The sequence below is a fragment of the Bombus huntii genome, chromosome 4 (genome assembly GCF_024542735.1).
Source record: "Bombus huntii isolate Logan2020A chromosome 4, iyBomHunt1.1, whole genome shotgun sequence".
Classification (NCBI taxonomy): Eukaryota; Metazoa; Arthropoda; class Insecta; order Hymenoptera; family Apidae; genus Bombus; species Bombus huntii.
This window is the reverse complement of record NC_066241.1, coordinates 4,834,692-4,856,193: the sequence shown is the minus strand read 5'-3', so window position 1 is coordinate 4,856,193 and position 21,502 is coordinate 4,834,692. Positions and strand designations below refer to the sequence as shown.

The 21,502-nt window shown below is 48.2% G+C and overlaps 1 protein-coding gene across 4 annotated transcripts in view; it reads left to right on the top strand.

Annotated features, from left to right (window-relative positions):
• Window positions 1-21,502, top strand: part of LOC126864922 (rho GTPase-activating protein 20-like) — a 179,295-nt gene that overhangs the window by 67,157 nt on the left and 90,636 nt on the right. The window contains exons 1-2 of one of the 4 annotated variants that reach the window (XM_050616814.1): window positions 5,133-5,335; window positions 14,480-15,112. The exons of 2 other annotated variants lie outside the window; for them this stretch is intronic. In XM_050616814.1, coding sequence (XP_050472771.1) covers window positions 14,804-15,112 — 309 coding nt within the window. In that variant the 5' untranslated portion in view covers window positions 5,133-5,335; window positions 14,480-14,803. Of the gene's footprint in view, window positions 1-5,132; window positions 5,336-13,636; window positions 15,113-21,502 lie in introns of those variants that run through there. One more of the 4 variants, XM_050616813.1, reaches the window with a different exon arrangement.

Genomic DNA, 21,502 nt, shown 5'->3' with positions numbered 1-21,502 from the left:
TGTCGTTGATAAAAAGTGTCGTGCTTCTATCTCCATTGAAACGAATATACGTCGCGGAATGGAAGATTATCGAGACTTTCGGTCGATACTCGCCGATGTAACGTTTGCGTCATAAATTCGTAACAACCTTCGTTCCGTTTATCACTGGCAATTTCACTTTTGCTCGGTCGATCTATAAATACGTATAGAGTGGCACGCAGGCCGCGAGGCCGGGAGATTTCGATGCGTGGAAGCCGCAGAACCGCGCGTATTTGTTCAGCTGGGCCCGCGTATCCACCGCGTCCACGTAGCTGCGAATTTTTTGCGAAAACGCATTCTCGTCAGGGCGTCGGCCTAACGGGCCGAGAAACCGGACACCGGAAGTCATCCAGAGGAATTTTAGGCACGTAAACCGCGTGTCTTCTGCTTCTGTTCCCAGCTTCCTTATCTTCGCTTCGCGAATGTCGTGCTTGCGACTACTTAGCCGATGAAAATCAAGACCAAGCTTCGTCCAAGTGGACGCCTGTCGAAGATGATCGAAAATGTAGTTTCGATGGCGAATTTCGTAACGGCGGATGCGTGCGGAATATAAATATGCGTGTTGGCTTGTCCGTGAGCGTACGTCGAGTAAAAGGGAAAGCCGAACAGAGAGAAACGAGAGGAGACCGTTCCTTTTTTTTTTCTTCGTTCGATCCAATTATTTGGCTGGCTGGATCGTTATTAATGTAATAACGTCGGGAACAACGAAATTGTGCAGTCGGTGGTCATCGAGGACAGGAGAAAGAGAAAGAAAGGAAGGGCGGTTCGACGTAGTGAAATCTCGCCGCGTTTTTTGATCGGTCGTGCACGGTACGCTTGGCCACCCAATGCGTGTCCTACAAAAGGCAAGATCGAAACGACAGTGAGAGGAAGTGGATGCCTCTGGACCACGATATTACCGCTCGAATATCTCTTCGAGGTGTCTTTATCGCGGTTATTCAACAGCACCTGGATTTCGTATATCATCGGGCTGCGATCGAGAGGTTCGTAAAACCGTTCAACGTGGTAATCGTTTAAATTTGCCGGAGCGGCGTTGGATAAGAAAGAGCGCGTAAGTATTAAATAGCCGGTTTGGCGCGAGCAACGCGTCGGTAAAGTAAAATTGTTTCGAGTCAAGTACGCTTCGCGTGTTCTCCGACCGCGCTTAGATTCGGCTCTTATTCGGCCAACTTCGATCTATTTCCCCGGGGTTGGCCACGGATAGACCGAGAAACCTGTTCGTCGATCCAGGAATTCTAACGAAGGGTATCGGAGTAGAATCGTTCCGAGGAAATTAGAGGGCGAGACAGAGACCGACAAGAACGTACGGAAGATTTAGTGGATATGGAAATACCTGTTACTCGAATCATCGAGCCTGGAATATTTAACGCAACGTTAACGAGATATTAGAAATCGTCGGCGTCGTAAAGCAGGATACGGTCGTGGCATATATCGTCGTTGTACGATTATTGCATCGAAAGTGGGAAATATCGTTTGAAACTCGTTGCGATGAATACACGGCCCTCGCAATCGTGATTTCGCCGCAACCACGCCACGAGGTTTCCCAGATTGGCATCGACTGTTTCTAGCGGTACCAAAACGACTCCGTTACCGCAATTTCTTTCGGATCCTGTCGGTAGATAGCGCCTAGATTGTTATTAAAAATATCAGAAATCTCACGGCGCACGCAACACACCTTCTCGAAACCCTCGCGTTACCTAGCTTCACGTGCCAACTCGGTACTTGTAAAGGCGTGTATGTTCGTCAGCCGACTGTACGAGATGTTCATAAATATCTTATAACCGCTCTATGAATTTCCCGCGAATGCCGCTTGTAACAAGCTCGCGAACAGTTTTCGAAACCTACAAACACGTTACACGCGCGATACGTTGTATCACACCGTGTTCCCGAGAATTTTTCCATACACGTTTCAAAGAAGTACGTTTCGCGAACATCTTTGAAGATATTACTCGGCCGGATGAGAGACAACGAATTATTCGCAAACACCAGCTGCGACGCAACGTTCGCAAACGTAGCGCGTAGAATTCCTATTTGCACGTTATCGCTGGCGTTTCTTATCGTTGCTCGATTCGATCGTTTACCGAGTTTTATAGTCGTTCGGGTAAACAATGCTCGCTTTTCAACCTTGCCTCTATCGTTTTCACGTAAATCAGACATTCTAACGAATTGCCTGTATTATCCGCGAGATAATTCCTAGGAGAAATCCGATCGATAAAACGTTGAAAAACGTAGGTAATACGATCGCGTCGATTTACTGTCCGGTCTAATAAGAGTTCGTTAACGCGTCATCGACGTGTTTCGTTCTGTTTTCTCGTGTTTAACTAATTTTAGCGTGACGAGACGAACAGGTTATCGTGGGGAGGACGCACGAGTCAAGCTCGTGAACGAACCTTTTTTTTCTCCTCTTTAAACTAAGAAGCGTACGAAGGAATAAGCGAGTAAACGATATCGATATCACGCGTCATTGTTTCTACGCAAAAGCAACGAATTTCAGATCCACGTAGTTAATTATTCCGAACGAGCCATTAACGACGTCGTTATCGTTTGTGGACACTCTACTTAATGAGATTTCCTGCGAGTTTCTCCTATCGACGATCAAGGATATGGCTGTTGTAAAATGAGCTTCGCCCTTGGTTTACGACTTTTCCAAGACGTCGTAGCGTCTGCGTTTCGCAGTTTCGATCGTACATAAATTAGAGAGGAAAAGACTCGAATTGGTATCTTGTAAGTAAATACGCGTTGCCAGTAATCGCTCATAGATTCATCGTCGTATCGCGAACCCGTCGATTCTTTCTCTCGTTTGTCTTTTCTATCATCCCCCTTGGCTTTCCTTTCTTTCTCGTTTTTCTTTCTTTTTCTTTTTTCGTCAAAGCGCGCTTCACGGTTCCACTTCCGTTCATTTCTCATCGACGAATCGACGACACAACGCATTGAGGAAGGTCCCTAACCGGTCTCGCGATTCTCGTATACACGGAGAAAGAAGGAGGGGGACAGGTTGGCACGTATGCAGCGCGTTGAGCGTTTCACAAAGCGGAGCTTTCACCGATGGAAAGCTAGCCGACGGCCAAGGTGGCCGAGCACCTTGACGATCGCGCTACGTACAGTGGGTCACAAAAATTCGTGCAGCCTTTAAATGGGCTTTTAGTTCGCGTAAGGTCGTTGAAAGTGGGTCGTGCGCGCGGTAGTGCTCGATGTAATTGAGAAAATGAGCAGATTTATGTTCGCCACGCCGCACAGCCCGGAGCTCGTTACGTTTTACAGCGAAACTAATCTACTTTGTCGATCGTGATTTATGTAACGTCGAACTCCGTTAATTGGTTCATTCAGCTTTTCGTTCTACGAACGACTGTTTACCGTCGATCTGGCTCGATAGACACGGATGCGTTTCATCGCGCGACGTGATCGAAACGGAACGACGAAAGGCGTTAAAGGCGTTAAAATATAAGACGCGAAAATGTGGTAGGATGCGTGGTAGATCGAATTCTTAGCGCGCGACCTCCGTAAGGTCGAATAGACGACCTTCGCACGAAAGTGTCACCTAAAACGTTTACCTGTACGCTCACCTGCGACTTGGCTCGCCGCGTAACAGGTATACGAGGAAACGCGCGATAAAATACGTGCGAAATCTCGACAACCGCCTTCCTGGAAACCGCGTAACCAGTCGTGCAATTTTCTCCCGAGCAGGTTGCTCGCGTGTATTTAACTGAAACTCTGGAAATATCGCAATTCCAATTGCTACTTTAGATTTTCTTTCATTATGGCTCGAGTAGTTAAACGATCGACGATTTAATATCCTACTTTCCGACTTTCCTATTTTTACGTTTTAAGTTCCTACAGCGTTTTCAATCTCTAAGTCTATAATTTTCACGTTTGCGGTTTCTTCCTTTGCAATTTCCAAGTCCGCAGTTTCTATATTTTCTACCGTCCACCAACTAATTCCGTTTCTCGTCTCCTAAAGCTGCCAACGAAGTTTCCAACTTTGGTTGCCTATCGTTCCTTCGGCGAAGTACCGCGTACCACGTCTGCTCGGCTCCAGCTGGAACAAACGAGCGAGTTCGCTTTTCTGCGATCACGTCCGAAGACGGTGGTACGCGGCACCGGCAAATCATAGCTCTCGGTATACACGGACGTGGCCGAACACGCGGCAACGCACTTATTCACGCACCATCGGGACGTTTGCATACTCGTAACCGGTGTTCTCTCGGCGGCGCTCGTAACGCAGATTGAATTCCTGTTGAACCGCCTTGGATAAGGGTAACGACGGGCACAATCGCCACTATGCCGTAATATCGAGCTATCGCGGCTCCTCGTTCAGCCTCGTGATCGGCCACTCTCTGACGTCACTCGTAAGTCCTTTAGGGGAAACAGACTTCCGCGATACCGGCTCTTCTTGCTATGGCAGTAATGGTTTCCATGGATCGAGACGGTGACGATGATCGTTCTTTCGTTTAAACAGCGATAGACCACGTAAATTGTGTACCGTTTAATGGTAGGATAACGTTTCGGATCTTTATTACTCTGGTCTTTGTTTCTTCGACAGGAAAAGATACAGCGCACGTTGTTTCAAAGACGCGACTGAATCGATAGCAGCGAAGAGACTCGATGCGATTTTGGTTGATTTTCAGTTGGCTTTTGCCGGTTTGCTGGAATTTACTGGAACGCGCAGCTCTCTTGTCGCCACGTTCCCTTCGATTTCCAACGTACACTATAATTTGCGTGGAAAAGTACGCCTATAAATAGGTTTTCGTTTGAGAAGGAATCGCACATTGTCGTTCACCGCTGAAACATATCCGGTAGAGAAGCGATAAATTATTCGCATTATCAACGTACTTCGATATCCGTGTACTCGATATCTGCCTTTTAACTGCCTTAACAATAAGTGGCATCGGTCAAGCGTTCGAGATATTGATCCGTAAACTGGTCGAATCGAAAGAATTAGATGCTTCTACACGAAGAACAAAAGGGGTCTTGTAAAGGGCGCAATTTAATCGGTCGGCAAGCCACGGCTTTTTACGTCGGCTAGGATCTGACGTTACGTGTCACGGTTTTCTGATTGTATTAAACTCATCCTACGAGAATCTCAGCCGGCAGAGTCGTTCAGCGCCGTGAAAAGAGACTGCGTTCCATCGATACGACGTTGAGTCGCATCGAGTCGAGTCGTCGGTGTTAGAACACGGTGTCTAAATAGCATCGAGAACGCAGCCTCGATGCGCGCCGTAAAGATCGGATCAACGGGAGAAGGATGGGAAGATAAAGAGAATGAAAAGGATCGAAGAGTAAGGCAACGAAGAGGAAAGCAAGGGAGGAAAGAAAGGAGGTAAGAAAGAGGAGAGAACGAGAGGAACGCCGTCGCGATGGAACAGAATCTGTGAGAATGTCCTTCGAGAAGTTCGCCCACGTTCGTTTTTGCTTCCGAAAAGCGAGTTCTCCGTGCGTTCGTGGAACAAAGTGGCACCGTGCGCGAAGGGGCGAGGGAGAGGGCTCGAGCGACCGGTACGTGAGTCAGTCCAAAGGAACCTGGTGTAAGGTACCGGCAGGAGGATTCTTCTTCTGCAGGACGTTGCACCGATGCTCCTCGAAAGATGTCTCTCGATCTTCTCGGCCCGAATTAGGAGACGCGTCGAAACTAGCGATCGCTGCTTTCTCCGTCTTTTTCCAACGCTTCTTTTCCTCCGCGTAACCAAAGTCCCACGCGAATTACAGACTCGTCGAGAGAACGATAGGTTTTGTAGGTTGGCTTTTTACACGTTAGCGCGCGTGTTTTCAAATTGCTGGTAGAAACACGAAGGAGCAAGTCAACGCCCGTTAAACCGCGAAATAGGAAAGGAAGCGCGATGAATTCGCGAATTACAGATGGAGAATTTAGAAATTTCGCGTTCCAACTGAAGAGAGTCTACAAATCTGCTGGTAAAGTGAGTCGATCGTTTCGTTTCGGATCCTCCGTTCGTCTTCGCGCATCGACGTTACATCTGCGATTTCTCTGTCTACCGTTTTAAGAGCGTCAGCAGAGGCAACGAGATACGAGACACAGAAACGGCTCTAAATACAAAGTATCGGTGATCGACCGCGGCTCGATTCCTCTAATGATTGAAACGGACGACTCGCGTCATTTATCCCACACCAGATGCGCGGCAACGTTCCGCAGTTTGTACCAACAATATTGCAATGGACATTTCCATAAAGGACTTTACGGACCCTTTACTATACCAATTTGCGGTACCGTTAACCAGGATCATTACCCCGAACGAGCGGGTTCGTATACGCGGCACGCTTGTGTTCCGAAGAGCGTTTTTCCGCGCTTTAAAGGCTCGCGCGCAATGCGGAAATGCTCGCTCGAGGGCGGTTTGCGCGTCGTTAGCACACTTTTGCGGAATAGGCTCGGCTCGAGGGGCATCCCGCGGATTTCTCGAAGCTTCTGTACCGGCCAAATGCGTCGAAAACGATCTTACTGCCATACCTTTCGTGTCACTTCCGACGTATCAACGCTGCTTGATCGCGCGCGGTCCAACGTAACCGAACGATATCGTTGCCGTTCCCTTATGCAAAATAACGTTAACGCTGTGTAAATGTCGATCGTTGGGTCACGATTGTGTAATTCGGAGCGTTCAGCGTATTGCTACACGCGTCGTTGCGTAACGCGACGCACTTTCTCGAGCGACGCAACGTCGTCTCGGCGTAAAGCTGTGCATCCTCCCTGAAGCTACTCGAGCTACTTTTTCCTCCGTTATCGTCGCTGAAATATTACGACAGATGGTTAAATCGCGTTGTGAAGCGGTCGAAAAAGAGAGCATAACCAACCTGTGACGTTTTCAAGAAACGTGGTACCTCGGCTAAAAGTTCCACGTTGCTCAAGACCAGAAGATACGGCTTAACTCGTTCACGAAGCGGAATCCATCGATCATTGTCGTAATTTTTCTCCTCGTGAATGGTACGGCTGTACAATTTTCTAAGCAAAACGCGTCTGACAGGAAGCGGAAAATCGTCTATATACTCGCGACGTAGGCAGTAGCCAGGGGCTTGTTTTCGAGGAGCACGTGCACGCCGGTAGCCGCGACTCTTAGACGTAGACTCGATGGTAGCGAGATCAGCGGGCAGCGGGTGATAATGAAATCTAAATTGCAAATTATGACGGGACATAACTCGCGCTCGTTATCCTCCGCGTTACGCGCCATTGTCGCACGCACTCTCTCTTTTCCCTGGCGGATTTTCATTCGGCTCGAGCCAGCTAACTCGCAACTCGGTGGCATGCGGATACCTCGCGCGCCCATCTTTAATACCCATTCGAATCTCCCCGTCTACGCACGAAACGACCGATGCAATATGCCGTGGACCGTTAAGTGGCGCGACCTTACTGGGTCCGATGAAAAAAAAGGAACGTACGAAAGCCACGCTGGAGCATTGTCGGGATCCGCGTGCGATGCGCACGTTCCGCGAACGGGGCTTCGCAGGAAACGAGGAACCACGCGTGTTCCAAACACGCGGAAACGTTGCCACGGCTCGTGATTCTTCTTCTCTTCGAGGTTGATTCGCCTTTCCTGGAAAATTGCCCGATCGGAATCGCTGAGTGATTATTTGGAAGCGAGATCGAGCTTCTTCGAGTACCCTTTCGGGATGGAATCGCTCGTCTCTTACGACGCGGTGAAGCAGCGCAATTAAAGATTTATATCGCAAGAGGGCCCTCTTGCACGATAATTTATTAATACTATCGGCGAAGTGGTGTTTCTGGTCTATGACGCGCATAAGCAACGTTGTACCTTAACGTTTCGTCAACTAATTATACGATAAATTTATTGGAACGCCACGGCTGAAAAACACGACAAGTCGTATCTCTGATCTTCCGTAGACGAGCAATTACGAAATTCAGTGGGTTAACGACCAATTCGGCGTGAAAAGTATCTTTTTGCGCGAGTGATTGGTAAAGCTGTAAACGATTCGCGCAAGCACTTGTGTCGTATATAATTTTACAATCTTTCGTAGAATGGGACGATCGACCGCCTCGTAACGTACGAAATTTTATTAGCAAAGTCGCGTTACCGATAGACAAGAAAATTTATTAACGCTGGTAAATTGCAACTTGTAAAATTTATTAGTTCGATCGTGCGAGAGAATCAGGGTGTAAAGGGGAATTGATTCATCGAAGGGATGGGAATAAGTTAAACGAAGCCGTGCACAGAGTGCGAGGCATCAGGCACGCGGAAACGTTGCGTGAGGTCGCGGAATCCTGGCAGAGGGATCGTCTTCCGACGGAAGAATCGTCAATGAGATAATGGGGCGGGTTGCGAAACATAAATTAAGATATTATCGCCTCGGTGTCTAAGAGTACGACTGCTGGGGTGATTGTATTTATTACGACCGTTGCGTTAAATCTTTCCCACAATTACATAAATAACGAAACGCGCTCCGATCGCGTTATAAAAATGCGACCAGAATTTACGAGATGCTGAAAAGAAAAAAAACACCGGCTATGCTTCGTGCGGATGGTTTCAAAGTCGAAGTTAAGCTTCCATAAGCTGGCTGGTAGTTTAAGGTGCGCCCGAAAAAAAGAATTCAACATAGTAGCACGCGGAAACGTTGCGTGAGGTCAAGACTCCTCCTGGCCCTGGAACAGGAGGACGAGCCGTTTCCTGGCCACCCGTGGAAGATAGCCTTGGCGTGGCCAAGGTCTGAAAGATAACTCGCCGACGTCATAACAACGGACCCGTACAAGGTCTGGAATCCATTTAATTCGACGCCTGGTTAAAGCTTACTCACGGAACGAGTCGACAGTTCCCGCGCGACACGCGAGACTTTCATTATTCGTGATTTACGAGAACATAACGCCGCCGTTAAATCCCGCCAAGCTGAACTAATTTCTGGCGAAAAGGTAGTAGCCTGTTATTAAAGGAAATTAATTAACCATGTTTACTGATTCATAGAACTTTACCACTGGTTCCTTGAATAGTTAGTTACAGACGAATCCTATGGTTCGTAGGATCGATCAAACGTCGTTTTACACGAATCGGATAACATTTCGTTGTTAGGTGTCGATGTATAAAATATAAACTGATTCGTCGTAGAGCTTTGCGACGATATCTTTGAATAATTACGAACGAATATCGCGGTTCGTAGGGTTAATCAATCAGCGTTTCGTACGAGTCGGACGAATCATTGAAAGGAACCGAGATATAGGGTGACGCGTAGATACGTAGAAAGATATAATTTTCCATCGATTTCTCGTCGATTTCTCGTCGATTTCTCGTCGATTCTCTGCTACATAGTAGAACCGTATAAAACACGAGGCTAAACAAGGGGCAATCGCGCCTCGTTGCTCGAATTGGAAGATCAAGCTTCACCGAAGCCGGCGAATTCCACGCCCATTGTCCAGCCATTTATTAATACCTCTCCATCATTGACCTCTCCATTAACCCGTTTACGCAAGCATAACCGCGTGGTCTGCACACGATAGCCAATGCTCTCGAGCCTTTAGATCGCGAGTTATTAGACCGGTCTTTGCGGATCGTTATCGTTGCTCGATCGATGGAATGGAGTATTTCCTGGCGGGACTCCGTGGCCGTGTGCATTCGCGACTTTCACGAAGAAACGATCTCGTTCGCGGTCTTAACTCTCGATCGCATAGCTTGTTAAACGGGACGACTTGAAAACCGAGCGCCGAATGCGCGACGGGCACACGCGTCGCGAGTAGTGAAACGCTGTAAATCACTATTTTCTCTCTCCTTCTTTCTTTCTCTCTCTCTCTCTCTCTCTCTCTCTCTTTCTCTCTCTGTACTATTTCGAATAACTACGATTCTTGCGTGGCCGATTTTTTCCAATCTGCCGCGCCTACCAACGCGTCTATCTTATCTAAACCCAAACCTAAACCGTTCCGTTCATTCCAAATTCTTTCGCAATTTCCTCTCCTCTCTCTTTTTCCTCTGGAATTTCGCGGAAGTTAGGCGAAGTTTCTGCAATGGTTGCTTTGCCGAATGCTTTTGCCTGCGATTCATATCGATTATCTTCGATGTCTAAACGTTCGGCTCGCATATTTCCGTATTAGTCATGCGCGGATTAACTATGCAAAAACAGGGACTTTTAATGCACACGAGCCAGTCGATAGGCAACTATAAGCCCGTAAGTTTCAGTGTTCTGTGTAATATATGTACATGTTCTGATTCTTATTGCAGTAGAATTCCATTTATCTCACCTAGGAAAGAAACAAATAATTCATACACCTAAGGTTCGTATAGCGTATTGCCTAATTTATTTCCATCGTACAAATTTCACGCTGCTGTTAACCGATCGACGATCGAATTCGTTTTATAACATCCTCTATCTTACACTCCTTGACCCAGTTGATCCAACTCGTTGCAGAGATTTCACGTTTGCTTGTTCAAACTATAGCTGGTACTATCGGCTGGTTCAACCTTGCATTCGAGTGACACCGCACGAACCCTGCCGGTCGTACGCATAAATTTCTCAAATCGTCATCCTTGACGTATATCACCGAGTTTAGAACTGTACGAAGCATACAGGCGTATATACGCGTGGATTAAACGCGAATGGTTGCTTAAGCTCGCGCTTCAATGTCAGGGGAAATCGCTGTTCGACCACTTCCTGCGGCACGTTCACTTCCGTCTCGCTCAGGCTCTCTCGCGACTGATAATCTCCGAAGGCAGGTCGTACTGAAACGGCGGGCCGTGGTCGTTAATTTCTTGCCGGAGTGAAACCGGCACGGAGTGCGCAGCACCGGAGATCAAAGGATAATATTTCTCACACTGGCCGACAGTATAATCGGCACGCAATGTTTCCCTTCTCGTGCACGTACACGAGAGAGCACGTTCTCTCCCAATAAGAGAGGAGAGAGAGAGAGAGAGAGAGAGAGAGAGAGAGAGAGAGATGAAGTTAACTCTTGGATTTTACCAATCGGTCCACGGCGTGGTGCACGTGTGCATTCGCGATTCGTGAAAATCGACGACACGAGCGAACGCGCGACGTACTTTGCCAAGACTCGCGTTCGCGTTCGCAAGTCGCTTAGGATTGCACACCGGAAGGGAAACGACCTGTCGATCGAGGTATCGTTTTCGTGATTCGCTACGGGGTGACGATCAGTCACGGTAGATCGACCGACGATTTTTCTCTTGCTGCAGAAAATTCAATTCGATCGGTCCTCTCGGCTATGACGCGGTGAAACGCGAGGCGGATCGAGTCCGATGCAAATGTCGCGGCCAAAGTTTCGATTATGAACCGTATCCTGGACGCTGCTTGCGCGCAAAACGTTCGCGTGTGCTCGGTTCGTTGAGTTCGAGATGGTTTTGCGCGGCGCTGAAGAACTTTCCGCGTTCCGAAAGGACGTTGCGTTGGTCGGAGGGTCGAAAAAATGGCTGGCTGAAAAAACTTACCGCGATTTCTTCCTGATAACATGGATTTATTACGCGAAGGATCTCCGTGGCCACGCAGTTTTGGCATTCCAGTTTTAGCGCTGAGAAACTCGACCGAGGAACATGACTCGGTTTTCTGGATGTATACGATGCATTTTAATCGTGAGCCTCATTGTCGGCTGTCCGTACGTGCCAATACCTTTTGTAGCCGCTGTAGTACACGAGGGAGGAAGCATTACGTAAACTTACGCGTGTAGGATTTATTTTTCGGATTATGACTGGTGGAAGAGGAATGCGCCCAGCGACCTGATCTAATCGGATATTTATGGCGCTTTGACGTTATCTTCGATTCTAGGCGGGCACTACGTGTTTCTTCTAGCGGCGTGCTCCAGATTCGCTCTCGTGAGTGTGCAACGTAGAAACGTGGAGGAGGCGCGATGGAACACGAAACTACGAACAATAGGCAGACACGTGGCACGTTTCAGTCGCACGTACTAGCAAACTCGTACCGAATATCCTGAATCTCGTACTTTTACTTCGCAATGACGGGCATAAATCGAGGCCTACGAAAGCGAGAAAAAGAATGTGAAAAAAAAAGTCAGCCACGACCGCAGACTGACGCGATTCCACGATAGCTGGGATTTATTCAGCCTTTGCACCTGTCGCGGTCTTGAAATTTAAGCCTTCAGCGACAAGAAGCGCGATCCTACGAACGAAGATTCCGTACGTCAAGAAACTTGGACGAATTTCTCCTTCTCGCTTTCTTGTTCCTTTCTTGCCGCTACTTTATTCCTCCTTTCGCCGGTAAACTAACCGAGGACGTCTGCAAGAGTAATCACCGAGATTTTGGACGAGACACGATTAATTATTTCATACGTGCAAGGATATATTCAACAGGTAGCCGAGTAGGATAACGCGTACTTCTAGTTACACGCCTCTTACGTTTTATCGCATAGGTGAATCGCGATGTAGGACGAGCAGACTTCCGCGAGACGAGTCGAGAGGAGACTCGACACGACTCGACTCGACTGGACTCGACGAGACAAGACGAGAGACGATGAAGACGAGAGATGAGCGAGAAGAAACTAACGCGACTAACCGCACACGTTTCGAGCTGCATCATGGATCACGCGCTCGTTACAGAGGGACGAATCTGAATCGGTTTGCCTCGCGTAACTCAGATTCTCACGGATACCGTTGCCACAAGATAAGGACACGGAACGGAGAATGAACCTGGTATCGGACGATTCGCGCTAATTACGCGGCCGCGTAATAATTACCGAGTGGGCCTCTGACACGATTAATCAACTTTCCAGTATCACCGTATATAGACGCGAGAATAATTGAACTTTTGACGGGATCTTACTCTAATGATATCGTTCAAGCAAGAAAGAGGCACGTTGCGTTCGTTCTTGATTCGCGTCAGGCTTCGTTGTCCTTGAAAGCGACGAAGAATCACGAGCGTGCCTCTTTGCTTGATTACCGGGTAGGGTAGATCGCGATGCGTCAAAGCTCGATGAAAATCATCGGGAGTCTGGACGCGCGATTAACCCTGCGTCCATCGATTAAAAGCCGGGATCGGTCGGTGTCCCTTTGCCGCTTATCGAGCTCTCATTTTCGCCTCTCTCGTGCTTTCAACCGGCGAGTCTTCGTGGAAGCTGGCGTTCCACGACATCCCGGCAACTTCTCGCCATGTTCCGCACGACTACTCCCCATTTATCGCGTCCGACATGCAAGAATATCACCGCGAAGCAACCGAGAACCAGTCATCGTGCCATTAATTAGCCGGTTGACGCCTAGAAACAGGAATTCATTCCGGGGTCAGGCATTATCAATTCGTTTTATCGTTACCGAGACCGTTACGGCGGGACACGTTCCGCCGGTTGCAAATAGAGTACGATGCACCCTGCGGCGCATCCAGCCTCTGTACATCTCTGATATCGAATCCTTCGAAATCTTGTAAAATCAATCGGTACTTCGTTATTTAACTCGTTCGTAATCCGTTGCGATCTTCTACGATCCAGCGGAATAAATACCGCGTGTTTCTTTAGCGATTGCCGCGTAACAACAACCACATATACGGTCGACGTTTAGATTTCCGATCGTTGGACGAAACGATGATAAAGGGCTCCGTGGGAAAGAAAAGTGAAATATAGGAGAAAATTAGGCATGGAAAACGTACGGAAGAACCTTTTATCGGCGCTCGGTTCGGTTGGTTCGGTTTCCCCAGTCAGGTACGAACGACGTGTAAGGCCCAACGGGGAATAAGTCCCGATCGCCATGGTAACCGGTGACTCGGTCTCGCGTCTCGTCGTCGTGGATCGTGCAACTTCGATCCGGTTCGTTCGAGTTCGTCCGTACTCGGGCATTTTCGTAAGAGCGAGGCCAACCGGTCGGCAGACGCAGTCTCCGCGCGACCAGTTCGATTCCGCACGTAGCCAGTGATCGGTGCTCGTGGCGTGTATGTTTCGCGTCGCGTTTACGTTCAGTCTCCGTCTCGAACGTATCTCGTGTTTTGTTGTCACGTTTCGGTAACACGGTTGTGCGTTCTTTCGCGTCTCGTTCCGATCGTTGGAACATAGTACGAGGGAAGGCCGTCCAGCGAACGGCGAGTAACACTGGAAACCGCGAACCGTATAGAAAAGAAACGGTGCACGTAGACTACCGCTTTAAACGCGGACCGTGTTTGCGAGAGAGCGCTGCACGCCCGAAGGCAAATACCTGTGCCTGGTTTCAAGTCGATCCGGCCCTCTGACACGTCGCTTCCCCGTAGGCCACTACTTTTCTGCTCGATCGGTGAAACGTGCTGTAGAACACAGGTACCTGAAACGGTATCTGTCTGCGTTCAATTCGCGTACGCACGGAAAAACAAGCGTGCAACGTCTCGCGTAGGATCAACCAAGATCCAGACTGAGAGAAAAAGAAAGAAAGAAAGAGAGAGAGAGAGAGAGAGAGACAGGCAGATAGACAAGTTACATACACGAGCTCTTGAACCTATCTACCTGCGGCGCAATAAAAATCGTGCGATAGTAAACAGTGACCGGTTTTTTCTATCGCGTCTTATCTTACGTATTCGTTTCTTCCACTGCTCTATCCACGCGTTACAGTTTCAAGTGAACCACGGTGTTTTGCTCCGTTCCTACCGGCATCGTCCATCGACAAACAGAAAGCTGTGTATTGGCACGCGAGGCACGAGTGTATACACTCGGTGTGCACCGTGTATCCGTTCCGGGAACCACCTGTGGATTTCGCGCGAACCACCGAGTGACAGAGAGTGTTGTATACTCTTCTCCCCGTGGAAGAACACGAATCGTGTGCTGGCATGAGCTGAACCACGTTATCGAAGGACGAGGCGCGCACAGCTCGATACCACGATGTCCAAGTCGGAGTGAAGTATCGTTGATCGTTACGTCGGTGTTAAAGCAGGTCGAATGATGACCATGTTCGGCACCCTCGTCCAGAGGCTCACCTCGCCGGTGACCTCACCGACGAGTCCTCGACGTCGTTTTAAATCTCCGTCGCGTTGGGAGGTGCAAAGCGATCCGGAGGATGATCCGGCCGCGCCAGTCCGCAAATCCAGGGCGAAGCATCTGCTGGACAAGCGCAAGAGCAAGAGCAGGGCGCGAGCTTTGAACGTGCATTCGGAGCAAGTGCAGATGTGCAACTCCGGATGGCACGACGCCGCGTTTCCGCCGCTTCGGGGTACCAAGAGCCTCGGCAGGCTCGATGGCATGAAAGAGGTGAGTCCCATTATTCCCTTCGAATATTTTCGCCAAGCTGATACGTACATTTTATGGGATTACGATACCTGGAATTCTCGAGCGGCGTTGTTCGTTGCGTAATGTAATTAAGCAAGGTAACGTCGAAATTCCTTCGATGCGTCATCATCGAGACAATTCGCGTTGTTCGATGGAATTTCTTTAATTTAACCGGTCATAGGAACGTACATGTAACGATTAATCCCTTGTTTTATAATATCAGATTCGTGACGTTCGTGGATTTTAGGGACAGAATTAGACGAAGACGGATTCTACGATATTTCTAATCGTTTCTAGATCGATATTTAAAATATCGAAGATGTTTAAACGCCGTTTAAAAGGACTAGGAATTCGTTACTGTGAACGGTTCAACGCAATGAACCAAGCGAACAAAATTACGCGCTTTACGTACGCTATGTTTACACGAATATCGCTTAAGCGAGCAGAGAAATCACGAAACAAAAGATAAATAAACAACGTGCAAGCATCTCCTGTAACGATTAGAAGTACGAATGGAGGTGTTCTAGTAGAGTAACTAGCAGGAATTTCTGTCTCGCGTTATTCCACGAATTCGAGAACGATAGTAAACACAGAACAGTCGAACGACGGTAGACGTAAGTGGTTTGTAAGCCGCGTCTGATGTTTTTATCACCGATAACGCTCTACAGCTCTACGACTTTAATCGAAAACAGGTTTCACCGTTTTCCATGCCGAAACTGGAACAGAAACCGTGACCTGTCTCGCGGCTCGTGGAAAATTGGGATATTAGGTTGCGGCTGGAATCGATTAGTCGGAGTGACGGGGCCCGTGCGTTGTTTCTCGCCGATAGTTTTTAATTAAATACGATTGGAAACCTGACGATGTACGTGCCGCAACCTGATTACATAATTGCATCGCAACGTAATACCAGTTTTTAAACGGCTGTTTTTACTATGGTCTCGTGTTCCCGTACTAGCGAGTTTCGCGTAATCCGCGCGCGTGGTTATGTAGGCAAGCGTTAATGACTTTTTATTTCGCCGCGCGTCGAAACGTTGCGGCCATTACTTCCTCGTATCCGTGGCACGCTCGTTCCATCGCGTAACCGGAACACCGGATAGCTCGAAGAAAAAAAAAAAGAATTCACCGAGCGAGCGGAATTTCTCGCTTGCCTCGTGTGTTTACTTCGCGTTGAAACGGATCGACTTGTAAGTTGACTCGCGATTATCGGCTATTTTCAACCGCGGATGTTTTCATCCTTCTCTACCTGTAATATGGATTTCTAGCTATTTCAAATATCGACGTGCATACGTATATTCGGAATTACGAGGGGATCGTTCGAACTGGTTTAAGTTATCTGAACGCGTTCTCCGGCTTCCACGGTGGAACCGATCAAGAAGGTAATCGATCTCGCTTCTCGTCTTCCTTCGGTGTTTCAATTTGAAGCACGATTGGGAATGTGTCGCTCCGATTGCTTTCCAACGGGCTTACATCTCGTTCGACCACAATTTCCGCTGCATTACGCAAAATGGCCTGTATCGTGGTAATTAAAGAAAGGAAAGAAAGCTGGTGGTAGCTAAAATTGCGAAGATCGGGTCGAGATAGCCAAGGGTAGGCCCATAGGATGTATATCTGTAAGAGAAGAAATTTGTTAAAATTTACCTGAGAATGTCCTGTTATCCGTGCCATCTCATCGATGTAAATCGTTTGTCCCCCGAGAAAAAGTGGAGTTTCCATATTCTTTGGTTTCTGAGAAGCTTCATTGATCGAATACTTCCAAAAATTCTTCTCGACGTGCATCTGTCCGATGGTACAGGAATGCAACTACGAAATAACGAAAATTGCGCGCATCTCGCGGGTTCGTTGCGCGTGTTTCCTGGCCGGTGATGAAAAAGCGTACTTCGAACTGCAGCGCAGAAAAAGGATGATCGTAAAATCGGCAGCTTTCACCGAGCGTAATGCAATAGCGTGGCTCGTTCGTAACTTGAGCAAATTGTGCTCTCTCCGTAAAGCGGCGAGCAGTGGGTCGCGAAATTGTGGGTAGAAGGAACGGCGGTGCACGCGGACGGGGCGGGTTCGGTGCGCATAGCGGCCATTAAATGTCGTCCGCGGTGGTGCGGCGCGATTCGTAATTCGACGAAATTGCACGGTTTTAACGACTCGGTATTTGAACGACGAAGGCCCACCGACAGGCTTTTGTGCGTTTCTCTGGCCGGCGCCACACACGTGCACTCGCGTCTATATAGGATGCGTGTGCAACGGGGGGTATTAAGCCGGCCAGTAAAAGCGGACGTTGCCAAATGTTCGTAATTCGAGCGACTCTTAACTCTTAACGACGACAAGACTTTCGTCGTTCTTTCCCCTTCTCCAAGCCGGGTTGCAGCGTAGCTAACCTTCGTCAACTTGGTGTTCCCCGAGCAGACATTCCCCTTTTTTCTTTTCGCCCGCTGTTTCGCGAGGGTACGCGAAGTGCCATTAATTTCGTACGGAAAAAGAAAGAAGATGGATCTCGTCGAACGCGTTAGCGCTATGTAACTCCTGGTGGTACGCGCGCAGCCCTTAACGACTACCTCGCTCCCCTTTAGTCGAACGCGAGAGGAGACGAGAGAAGGCAGCGGAGCTCTTGTCGAGCAGCAACGACTCTTGCAATCGCGGCAGATAGGGATCTGCCTGGGCGCATCTAGTTAAATCGCTGAGCTCGCAGGGCTCTGGTTCTCTCTCTCTCTCTCTCTCTCTCTCGCTCTCTCTCGCTCTCTGTCGCTCTCCGCGAGACACAAGGAAGTCCCAGGCCGCCTCTCTCGATCAGATAACATCGACGATCGGACGTGATGGAGCACGGTAGCCGAATATCCTCAACATCGGCTCGCGTGAACGTTTGGTCGATTTTTTCTTCGCGCGCCTCCGCAGCATCCACACCCAGGGGTCCTTGAACGCGGCAAGGCCTTGAACCACCTTCCAACATTAGCCAGACAGTATTTATCCCATCGAATAAACGAAATACACTGGCACTTACGTTCGATACTTGTGAATCGGTCGAATGGTTGGAAAGAAGTTGGATAAAAAATTTGAAGAGAATTCGCCGATTCGGCGATCTTAATGTCATCGATAGTTGTTGCGAATATTACGTTTAAGAGTACGAAAGAGACTGAGTACGTAGCTGTGCTGCGATCGAGTGTAAGATTTTGGTCGTTAGAAACCGGTGCCGGGGTAGACCGACTGAAATTCCTCGTTGATTGGAAAGCAACCTTGCGAGGAAGCTCGTTGGCCCGGAGGCTTAGCACGAACCGCGCGCATTCCGAAACTCTGAATCAAACCTCGTTTTCGTTCGCTATACCGCCGTAGAACGGCGTACCCGTGAGCGATCGTTACCGCAACAACCTGTATCTGGCGTTCAGAAAAACTTTGAAAATTCGTAAACTCTCTTTCGTCGATCCTCCCTTTCGCGTCCAAAGATTAAACGAAATTACCAGCTTGACCGATGCGTTTTCTTCGAAAGATTTACGCGCGAGATCGCCTAAACGCGAAACGAATGACGAGAGGAGCCATCAATTTCGAATATATCACAGCCAAAAGGGATTAGCGGAACACGCGGCGGGTTTCGACTCGCGTTTTTATTTGCCAAAAATCCGCGTTGCTTTTTGTCCAATGGAACGAGCCAGTTCGCCGCGGGTGTCCCTGCCATTGTTCGGACGAATTCGAAAAGACGAGGCAGAGAACATGCTAATTGTGAATATGAAAATCCCGACGGGGGTGTTTGGTCATCGGTTTCGTTCTTTACGAGAGATACCAAGGATCGTCTCTCTCTCTCGAGAGAGCACCGCTCTGTAATCTTCGCCTTTTTCTGCATCCCTTAACGTCCACAGGGCCAAAGGAGTTACGACACGCTGCACCATTCCCGAGGGCCAGCAGATTTCGTAGAAAAACGAGTCTTGTTGATGGCAAAAAAGACGAGAGGTCTCTCGAAACGTTTTGACCGTGACATTCTTTGATCGTCGTTGCTCGTTCCTTCCACCTGTCCTTGATCCTTCCTAGAAGATGCTAGATTCTCTCGTTGAGAACGTTGTTTAGATGTAAATGCCCGATTGAGAAAGAGGAGGGGAAACAAGCTAATAAAATACTCACGAATATATACGAACCGGAGGTGTCCGGAACGCGCGAGCAGGAAGCTTTTGACGCGCTCGATCGTTATCCTAATTACTTGGACTTTTTTCTGCAATTAACTCTCCTACTCCTGGCCCCTCCGAAGATCTTTGCGATATCTCGTGAGATAGTTCGAACAAACCGATTCACCGAATGCCCTTTTTTCTTTACGCGATTCTTCGAAATCGTTCGCGTCTTGGCGCGCCAGCGATTTTTCGCACGGCGCTTCCCCTCGCCTCTGTTCCTTCTTGTTTGCAGTTTGATCGATGAAACGCCGCCGTAGCGCGACTCAGACGCGCATGAATAATTAAACGAGCCGTGACATTAGTAGCGTTATCAGAGTGTAAACACGTCGAGGAAAACGTGCGGTGGTTTCGCGAAACAACGCGCAACGATACTCGAATCTTGCTCTTTGGCACATTTCGATGGAAGCTTCTCGGAAGCGGATTAAAACGTCGCTAGTTGCTCGTAATTTACACGGCCAGGTGGAAAAATAACGATGAAAACTGAGCGATACGAGGCTGTAATTAGCGAGCCATTAAGTGGAAGTGTATGTAGAAAATGTAAATCGATGGTGGATTCACGCTTTTCAACCGTGTCGTTCTTTCTCAGGCTCTCTCCCGCCAGGCTTTTCATTTCGTTGTTTTCAGTTTTTCTCAACTTCCACTCTCGCGGTCGTAACAGCGCGTGGCGAATGAAATATCAAAGCGATGAATCGTCTCGTTACACCTGGCTATTAGGGCGTGCGCGAATTTACTGGCCCAAAACTATCGTTCGTTCACGGCCAGATCGTTTCGTTAACGAAGGTAATCGCATCTCGTCGCTAAGACGACACGCCTTACACCGAGGAAAAAGAAACCGGAGAATGTTTTCGCGGTTGCCACTTGCTGCTGTCTAATGTTGCCCGAGCGGGATCGTTACCTCTCAGGGAAATATAGCCGCGTTAATGATCGCAATTAGATTCGAGACAATTCCCTTCTTTCACTGTAATTCCTCTCTCTTCCCTGCTCTTTCTCCCGCTCTGTCTCGTTAAAAGCGCTGAACACGGCCGAGGAAGCGTGGTGAATTCGTTTGTTTTGTTCCCGATGCGATCCAGTTATTCGCGGTAATTAATATAGTTACCGGTTACCGAACGTTGCTTTATATTTATATACCATACGCCCGTTCGTTAACTCTGTTTCTCCTTGCAGTTCATTTTTCTCTTCTTTTCTCTCGGAATGTTTAAACAGCTTAACAGTTTCGTTAGAAAATGAGCCACGGTGCAATCGTGATATACGTACGTACGTACGTACGTACGTACACAGGTAGAAAACGAAAACGGCTTTAGGACTATCTCGCTGGGAATCCACGAGAAATGTCGTCGTTTCGATCGTAGCTAGATTTAGCGCGTTCGATAAGAACACGGCGTTTTCTCCTTTTCTTCGTTTACGGGACTTCATGGACGACAGACGGTTAATCGGGCACGCGTTTCAACTTCGCTCGATAATATCGTTCCTATAACAAAGATCTTCGTTCATGATCGGAGCCTAACTTTCGTTTTATCCATCGACCATAAAATTAAGCAAAACAGACGGTACTGGACAAAAATATTTCCTCGTTTCGTTTCGTAGAATGTCACGAAACGAGTAGTCGGAACGAAATTAAAAATGAAAAAGAGCTCTTGTATTGGGTTGGCAACCAAGTGATTGCGGATTTTGTCATTAGATGGTATTGACAAAATCCGCAATCACTTGGTTGCCAATCCAATAGAAGAATTCCTTCTTTCTGTGACCATGAACGAAGAAGACTTGTATTTATATTCTGCAATATCCAAGTTTATCGAACTTTCTCTGCAATTCTCGGCTCATAGACCACGGAATAACGCGATATCGATCCAAGCAGGGCGTTTCGATGGTAATTGGCCGACACAGGCCGTTAGAAAACGCAACATCATAGAGCATTCTTTCATTATGGAATCAGATTGTATCTTGTCGAGGCGTGCTCCCATAATTCAATTCTCCGGTCTCACACGAGTTTCGTGCGAAACTCTTCGCCTCGCAATCGCGACGCATTTTCCTCGATATGCTTCGCGATGCACGATGCGAGATGATGATATCGAGGATGGCGCATGAATGAAAGAAAGATACCATGGCTCGATGGTATATCGCGTCGCTTAGGCTTGTTCGAAGCGATCGCGAGTAATCGATCGAGCATAGAAAGGTTGCCACGAATATCCTCATCGATGACGTAAAGTTCGATCTCGTGCGCTAAAACTCG